A 9,191-nucleotide genomic window follows, 5' to 3' on the forward strand; every position below is an offset into this window, starting at 1 on the left:
CTCCTCTCTCCTCTCGGTCTCTCCTCTTCTCTCCTCTCGGTCTCTCCTTCTCTCTCCTCTCGGTCTCTCCTCGGTCTCTCCTCTCTCCTCTCACTTCTCGGTCTCTCCTCTTCTCTCCTCTCGGTCTCTCCTCCTCTCGATCTCTCCTCTCTCCTCTTGGTCTCTCCTCTCTCTTCTCTCCTCTCGGTCTCTCTCCTCTCCTCTCCTCTCGGTCTCTTCTCTGTCCTCTCGGTCTCTCTTCTTCTCTCCTCTCTCCTCTCGGTCTCTCTTCTTCTCTCCTCTCTCCTCTCGGTCTCTCCTCCTCTCTCCTCTCGGTCTCTCCTCCTCTCCCGTTGGCTGTAATCTCTGTCTGTCTGTGGTCAGGGTGCCTCCTCTAGTCTGGTGGTGAAGTTTGCAGACACAGAGAAGGAGCGCGGGATGCGGCGCATGCAGCAGGTGGCCTCGCAGCTCAACATCTTCAGTCCGGTGACACTCAACTTTAATGCATATAATGCCTACACACAAGCAGTGAGTACAACACACACACATATATGTTGGTATTGGTGGGTATTTTACGGGGACTCTCCATAGGCATAATGGTTTTTATACTGTACAAACTGTATTTTCTATCGCCCTACATCAACCCTACACCTATGATACCATTTTTATCAATGTAGAAAGAAAAGTCATTTTAAATGGGGTTTTGAATTTATTCACAGTTATACTTTTTTTTCAATAAGAACTGTCATTGAACTATTCAATGACAGTAAAGACATGTATAATGTTACAAAATATTTCTGTTTCTAATAAATGCTGTTCTTCTAAACTTTCTATTCATCTGTGAATCATGAAAAGTAAAATATATTACTGTTTCCACAAAAATATTGTGCAGCACAACTATTTTCAACATTGATAATAATCAGAAATGTTTCTTGAGCAGCAGATCAGCATATTATACTGATTTCTGAAGATCATGTGACACTGAAGACTGGAGGAATGATGCTGAAAATACAGCTGCGCATCACAGAAATACATTACAGTTTACAATACAATCACAAAGAAAACAGCTATTTTAAAGTTATATTATTATTTCACAATATTACTGTTTTTACTATATTTAAAAAAAAATGCAGCCTTGCTGAGCAAAAGAGACTTCATAATGTAAATTATGTTCCCTAATAATAATAATAATAACAACAACACTGTATTGTTTTATAAATATATAATATATAAACAATATATTTTTCTGTTGTGTCATGTTATATGACACATATCATGAAACAGTTTCACACAATAAATATTTAAATGGTTTGTTTATTCCCATGTAAGTGAATAAAGAGAGTGAGTTTTAACAGACTGCAATAAAAATGAAGCCCTAGGCCATAAAAGTGCCTGCAGTTGAAGAAACACTCAGAGCCTACAGCTCTTTATCCAGTGTTTCACCTGTCTTTACTACAGACCCTGCTTTAATCCCTGCACTCACATATATTGCTGTTTCCAGTTATATTGTTGTTCTCTCCATTATTAATGACAGTCGTTGTGGATTTATCTTGTGCTGCAAGTGCAGGGATGAAGACTCAAGCATATGTTGAAGTTGTGTAGCGTTAACTCTTTCCTCTCTCTCTGTCTCAGCTGCTTCAGCAGCAGGCGCTGGCTGCGCAGTCGTCATACCTGTCACCTGTATCTACAGTAGCGGCGCTGCAGATGCAGCAGATGGCAGCACTCAATGCTAACGGCATCATAGCTGCACCCATCACACCCTCGTCAGGTGATCACCACCGTCACCACACAGCACAGCTACCTGTGCTTCAGGAACCAGGTCCGAATGACGTCATTATATGGTTACATTACAATATTCAGAGCAGAGTGGATAAGAAAGTCTTCATGTGTGCTAAAGGTTTATTTTGTTAAAAATAAAGGTAGACATTAACTAAAAGCCAGAAAACTTTTAAAAAAAAAGTGGGAAAAGGTACACTTTAGCACTTATTACAGAAAAATTAATTTGAAAAGAATATACTTAAGTGCAAACTGAATGTAATGTTTTCTTAGACTTAAATGCATGTTATCTGCAATTAAATAAAGATGTATCATAGTTTACATTTATATTAAATGCCGTTATCTGAACTTTAGAGTGTTTTGACCCACTTAAGTAGGACTTAAATATATCTTTATTTGTAATTGCATAATTATGCTTAAAGTGTTACTGCAGAATACTGACAAGCTTTTATGATAAACTAAAATATGCTTTAATGACATTTCTATTGAACCTTGTATTTTAAATATGTTTGCAATTACACATTTGTGATGAAGTTGCAATTTAGTACATTTAAAAAGCATTAACTTTAATATGTAATATCAAATAACACACTACAGTTAAAATCATAGTCAAGTTCTTGTGCTTAAGTATGTTAGTCAACACATCAAAATAAGTGTACTTCTTTAAAACATGACAAAAGATTATTAAAACATTGATTTAAAATGTCCTTTAAAGTGAAACTTCTCATTTGATATTATTACAAAGTGCACTTTTTAAAAGTCTACTTAAGTCATGGAATTGTCTCTCTTTAAGTGCACTTAAATTACCTTTTATTTCATTCATATTATATTATACACTACAAGTGCACAATCAATACAAGAGCCTTCTTTTTCACAAGGTGATCTGTATGTGAAGAGCTCAGTGTTTACCATTCTTTTACTCGTCAGTCTAAACTCCACGCTGCTCTGTGATTGGCTACAGGTACAAACACTCCGCCCTCTATTGCAGCCACTCCCATCTCGGCTCTGCCTCCACCAATCGGAGTGAACGGCTATAGTCCCATAACGGTAAACACCAATGGACTGCCAGCTTCAGAAATCTACACCAACGGTGTTCATCCATATCAAGGTGAGAAGAATCCCTAATGCTTTGGGAGGCACTCAAACTGCCCAGAGCACACTAGAGATTACTATGGGAAGCCAAACAACCCAAATGTGGGACGAAACGGCGCGGTATTCAAGTGTTCGCAAGTGTACATGTAGTAATATGAAAGATAATAAGCAAAAGAAATGTAATAACTCATTATGTTATGTGCAGGAAAAAAACACGAACTTCTGCGGAGAGTAATGTTCGCACAGTAGGTGGCGGTAATGCACCTTAACGTTGGATTCCACCTGCCTTAAAACATGAAGAAGAAGAAGAGTAATGTTCGCGCCGCGCTGTCAGCTCGGTGGCGCTAGTAAACTGTCGAGGTCGCGCCGCTCGGTCCATTGAGCCGCGCCTATGACAGGTCAGCGCGGCCCGAACACTTGAATACTGCGCCGTTTCGTCCCACATTTGGGTTGTTTGGCTTCCCATAGATTACCCACAATCAGGGATGGCCTGGGAGTAAAAAACGGCCCTGGATTTTCCCCCAAATAGGCCTTGCCTACAACTACAAACAGCCGCTACTATCTCACAGTTTTACAGCAGTCAATGTATTGCATTTATGCCAAAAACCAATGGTGATTGAAATAAATTTATTATTGTATGAAGTAAAATACTTAAAATCTACATAAAAAGAGCAGAAAGCAAAAAATTAATATTATGACATAATGATAAACATAAAATTAGAATGTAGAAACCAGAAACAACAGAACTATTCTACAATTTTGAGTATTCATATGTCTTTGTGTGTGTGTGTGTGTGTGTGTGTGTGGTTGTGTGTGTGTGTGTGTGTGTGTGTGTGTGTGTGTGTGTGTGTGTGTGTAGGCTACTTCATTTAAACTGTAAAAAAACTCACTGCCTTAAAATTTTAAGTTCAGTCAACTCAAATAAGTTTAATCAACTTGAACTAGTTGAGTTGTACTAAGTGACAACTTAGATATGATTCATTTAGAATAAATTATTTTAATTTAGAATACTGATCCAAATAATTAGTAATTCCTTCTGAAGAAAATGGTAATACTTGAGTCATCCCTAGTGGGTTACCATGACCTTCACTTTAGAATTAATTATGCATTATGCAATATTCATATTATTATGAACCTGTATACAGTAGTTCTTAGGGAGGTATGAAACAATAGTAGTTACTGATTAGCTAATAGTGAACTACCACATTCAGCTAAGCACTATTACTTACTAATTCATCAATAAGAGTTTCTTGTTAGATGCTAGTAGTTACTAGAGTGCTAATATTGTGCTACTTGTGCAGTTATTCATTAATGATGGAACAGTATTCTAAAGTGTTACCAAAAAAAAGATTGCATTGGCGCCCCCTTTTGTCTTAATCTGACACTTACTCTTTGATGATGAAGCAGCCAGGCCTTCTCTAGAAAGTCCAGATGGCCAGTCCGCCCCTGCACGCAGTCCTCTAACATCATAGCAGCGACTTTAGCATGCACAAAAACCACTCACATTTATTCACAAACTGCAAATGCTTTCTCTTCATCACTCCTCCAGCCCAGAGTCCGGTGGCGGCGCTGTTAGATCCGCTCCAGCAGGCGTACGCAGGCATGCAGCACTATACAGGTGACTGAGCTGCTGCAGTGTCTCTCACAGAGCATGTTTTGTGTCACATTAATCTGTATCAGCATGTGTCAAACTCTCTGCTTCACAGCAGCCTATCCAGCCGCATATGGATTGGTCAGCCAGCCGTATATACAGCAACCCACCCTGGTTTCCCAGCAACAACTGCAGCAGCAGCAGAGAGAAGGTGATGTAATTTGCTGTTGAAAGAAAGGATAGTTTGTGTACTTCCACAAATTTAAAAAGAGTACTTCTTAGGAAAATAAAGTGTCAAAGGAATGCATGTTTCCTGACATTTAATTGTATGTTAATGCAATAAAATGAAAATGTACTATAATTTTATTGATATTAAATTCAAGTTTTTTTTGACCCACTTAAGTCTGACTTTTTTATCTTTATATGTCATTTCATAATTACTTGTATTGTCTTTGAAATATGGTTAAAGTGCTGCTCAGTGTACTGACAAACTAAAACTATAACTTTATGATAAACTAAAATATACATTAATGTTATTTCTATTGAAACTATGTATTACACATTTGTAAAAATGCAGTTGCAATTTAATACATTTAAAATACAAAATGAACTTTAAATGTCATCTTAAGCAACACTACGATTAAAATCAAAGCAGGTGTACTTTTTGAAAGCGCAACAAAAGACATTAAAACATAATGATTTAAATGTACTTTAAAATAAAACTCTTAAATTGACATTCTTTTAAGTGTGTTAAGAAACATAGAAGTGTCTCTCTTCAAGTATTTAAGTATTTTTAAATGTACTTACTGAATTTTAAGTACACTACAAGTGCACATTCAGTACAATTAAGTGTACTTTTTCACAAGTGCATGGTTAATTATTGGTTTATTTATGAATACATATGTGTTCATAAATCATTGCATATGAGTTTCTCATTATAAGTCTAATGTGTGTGTGTGTGTGTGTGTGTGTGTGTGTGTGTGCCGCAGGTCCTGAGGGGTGTAACATCTTCATTTACCATTTGCCTCAGGAGTTCACTGACTCAGAAATGCTCCAGATGTTTCTGCCGTTCGGTAACGTCATTTCTGCAAAAGTCTTTGTCGATCGGGCCACCAATCAAAGCAAGTGCTTCGGTAAGAACGAGCACCGTATGTGTTCAGGAAAACACTCATCGTCAGCGTCATGCTTTACCGCTTCAGCTACAGGTAGCAGCTACCTAGAAACCTCCCACAATTCCCAGCTATCACATAGCAATACACTGGTGTTATTGTATTATCATTTAGACGCTTTTTATTATTATTTTATAATTAGACCAAATTAGATATTTTGTATTTTCTGTTTTTATGTTCATTTAGGTAAAAGATTTTGTTGAGTATTTTCAGCATTTTTAAAAAATGTTTAAAGCTGTCTGTATAGTATTAATTAGGTTTCAGTTTTTAGTTCTAGTTATTTTAGTACTTCAACTACTAAAAACAAATGAGAAATTGTGCCTCGGCAACTATAGCTGAAATAAAATAAGTTCTTTCAGTTCATGTTTATTTCATTTCAAGTAAACATTTTTTATTTTAGTCTTAGTTTTAGTTAACAGTGATAATCCTGGCACTATCGACCAATCAGAACAGCTCAGCAACTTTGCACGGACACTGAACATTCATCTCTCTGTCTTTTCTCTCTCAGGCTTTGTGAGCTTCGATAACCCAGCGAGCGCTCAGACGGCCATCCAGGCCATGAACGGATTTCAGATCGGCATGAAGAGACTCAAAGTGCAGCTGAAAAGACCGAAAGATGCCAACAGACCCTACTGAGACACAGACAGGTAAGAGCAGACAAAGCATTAGGAAAGAGAGAGATTTATCATGCAAAAGGAGGGACGAATGAAAAACTGAGAAGATGAGAAAAAGAGATGCTAAACACACTTATAATAGATAATAGGAGGCGATAGAGGCAGTGCATGCTCAAAAAATAGATGAGAAAATGACCCAGAGGACTTAAAAAATTGTGAAAACTTGCTAGTAAATTTCACAAATAATTACATTTACATTTAGTCATTTAGCAGATGCTTTTATCCAAAGCGACTTACAAATGAGGACAATGGAAGCAATCAAAATCAACAAAAGAGCAATGATACGCAAGTGCTGTAACAAGTCTGTACGCAGTACACGCAGCAAGGTTTTGTTTTTAAATTCTATAATAAATAAAAAGAAAACAGGTCAAATAGAAAAAGAATAGAGCAAGTTAGTGTTAGAGGCCTTTTTTGCTTTTGTTAATTGTATAATAAATAAAAAGTAAACAAATACATAGAATACAGAAAGATTAGAAAAGGTTAGTTAGTTTGTTTTTTTAAAGAATAGAATTAGAATAGAGAGTTCTAGAGTTAGAGGGTCAAATAAAGATGGAAGAGAAGCAAATTACAAAGAAACAAGTAACTCAACTTGACACAATAACTTTTGAAAAATCAAGTGAAAATAAAACAAATGTAAACACTATATAAAAACTTTATAAATCACTATTGTTTCTAAAGTAACACTGTCAGAAATGATACACTTCACGTTTAAATGTGACAAGCAAGCATAATAATAAATACCATGATCCAGTTTTTCATTACTGATGATGCTGTTTTGTGTTCTCTTGATGTAAATCACACTCGGCCAATCATAAATGGCGGAGACCCCATGGCTATGGTTTACTAGCAACAGATAATCCACTAGCTCTGAAGCTGTAGTAAGTTGATTGGCCTGTTTTGGTTTGGGTTGCTCTGTTGTTCTTCTGCAAACGGCCACGAGGTGTGGGCTGCATGGCATGTTGCCGATGGATTGTTCGGTGCATTTGATTTCTCTGATGAGGTTTGAATGATAATTTTCTGTTTGATTGGAAATGAATTTCCACTCTCTGTGATGAACTAGACTGCAGTCTCGGAAGTGCTCTGTTTGTGCTGTAAATAGTGTGCTTATAATCATGAATGATTCAGAACGTTTATCACATAACATAAGAGCAGGTAAACAGGTAAATGCAGCTGTGACTAAAGCGTTAGTTCAGCCCAAAATAAAGATCCTGTCATCGTTCACTCACCCTCATATTGCTCCAGAGTGGCCCATACTCTGTGGAACACAAAAGAAGATATTTAGAGGAATGTTCATACTGCTCTTTCCCATAAACGCGAATGGAGCAAAATGTACCGTACAAGTAAAACAAGCCAATTAAGACATTTAAGTCCCATATTCAAACTTGGCAGATTAATACGTCAAAACATGAGGGTGAATAAATGGCATTTTAATTTCTGAAGTACCTTCATCACTGTGAACCTGCCTGAGCGTCTGACGGTGATGTTACAGTAAGTACAGTGCCTGGTGCTGAATGGAGGAAACGTCAACAATGCAGGAATTCTGGGGAAGATGATGTTAAATATCAGATTAGTCAACCTCATCTTTTTGGCTGTTCAGTTCTTCAGCAAATACCCAGAATCCCTGTTGCAACGTAAACCAGAGAGTGTGATGCATGTTGGCTGCAATAAGAATCACTCATAAACAGATCTAAATGCACACATACAGTATAAACACACGTGCACATGGATGCGATATGAAAGCTCTACGATCTCCAGCGGTCTTGAGCTTCGCTGTGACCTGCATGGGCAGCGTGAATGTGTTTGCGTGTATAAAAGCACATCTGATATGGCATACATGCAGCAGCTGAGGCGTTTGACAGGTTGTGAAGGTTTGACCTCCTCAGCACTGAAGTGTGTAATTTTATCCTTGTTATAACACCTCCACATATCCCAGATTAATATGGAGAGACTTTGTAAGTGTCTCTGTAAAACATGAGACATCATGACCAACCCGACACTACAATGATTTAACCAATGCTGTGATTTTAGCCCGGGGCCATCTGTTTGTCTGATCAATGGTAGACGAGAGGAAAGTCATTATTTTTGCACTTACATTTGGTGACAAAATTACACACTTCACTGTAAAACTGCAACTTATAATTCTTGCAATCCGTTTTGAGATTTTGTTCTGCATTTAGTTATAATATAATAATGCTTTCCAAAGTAGCATGTCTGATATTGAACATGTTTGGTCACAGAAAGCGATTCTTAAGAAGCATCACAGGAATCAGTTGACTGGAAAGAGTGTCATCTAACATGAGCGAGATGAGTGTGGGTGATGATGATGATGATACAATAATGTTTTTATTCACACTGAGGAACCTGAAGATACAGACGTTAACCTGAAAGCTGAATTGCTGTCTGCTCTTGGACCGGCTGCTTCTTGCCTGCGATCCAAAGCAGAGAATCTAACAGCATGATCATCAGTGTAATGCAGTCGATCTCTCTCTTTCTGTCTGTCACAGGATGGAGATTATTGAAGCGTTCACGCAGCAGACGGACTCCAGACGCTGAGCTGCACAGGCTGAATTGTTAACGTGAGATGTTTGTTATCTTGCACACTCACACGTGTGCGCTTATGCAAAGGACAAATAAAAGATCATGCACATAAATCACATGCATTCAAACTCTCAAGTCATGGAAAGATGTCAATGGTATTAACACACACACACACACAAAAAAAACATGCTACTTCTTATGGACCTTCTTAGCTCTACAAATGTATAAAACTATCATTTTTCATACAAAATGTAAAAAAATACAAATACAAATAAAAAGAGAAGACCAGCCACATTAAATGACCATAATCAGGTTAAAATAATTAAGCTAAAAATAAACTATTTAAAAAATTTGCATTAAAGCAAAAGACGA

At 37.3% G+C, this 9,191-nt stretch overlaps 1 protein-coding gene across 4 annotated transcripts in view; it reads left to right on the top strand.

The window, feature by feature from the left end:
* LOC107559029 (CUGBP Elav-like family member 3) overlaps nucleotides 1-9,191 on the top strand; it is a 38,817-nt gene extending 29,626 nt beyond the window's left edge. Inside the window, exons 7-14 of one of the 4 annotated variants that reach the window (XM_016242746.1) lie at nucleotides 364-507; nucleotides 1,612-1,798; nucleotides 2,717-2,863; nucleotides 4,397-4,465; nucleotides 4,557-4,649; nucleotides 5,428-5,571; nucleotides 6,116-6,254; nucleotides 8,786-9,191. In XM_016242746.1, coding sequence (XP_016098232.1) covers nucleotides 364-507; nucleotides 1,612-1,798; nucleotides 2,717-2,863; nucleotides 4,397-4,465; nucleotides 4,557-4,649; nucleotides 5,428-5,571; nucleotides 6,116-6,243 — 912 coding nt within the window. In that variant the 3' untranslated portion in view covers nucleotides 6,244-6,254; nucleotides 8,786-9,191. Of the gene's footprint in view, nucleotides 1-363; nucleotides 508-1,611; nucleotides 1,799-2,716; nucleotides 2,864-4,396; nucleotides 4,466-4,553; nucleotides 4,650-5,427; nucleotides 5,572-6,115; nucleotides 6,255-8,785 lie in introns of all 4 variants that reach the window. The other 3 variants (XM_016242745.1, XM_016242749.1, XM_016242748.1) reach the window with 3 other exon arrangements.

Source organism: Sinocyclocheilus grahami, unplaced genomic scaffold (assembly GCF_001515645.1).
Source record: "Sinocyclocheilus grahami isolate Dianchi unplaced genomic scaffold, SAMN03320097.WGS_v1.1 scaffold672.1, whole genome shotgun sequence".
NCBI lineage: Eukaryota > Metazoa > Chordata > Actinopteri > Cypriniformes > Cyprinidae > Sinocyclocheilus > Sinocyclocheilus grahami.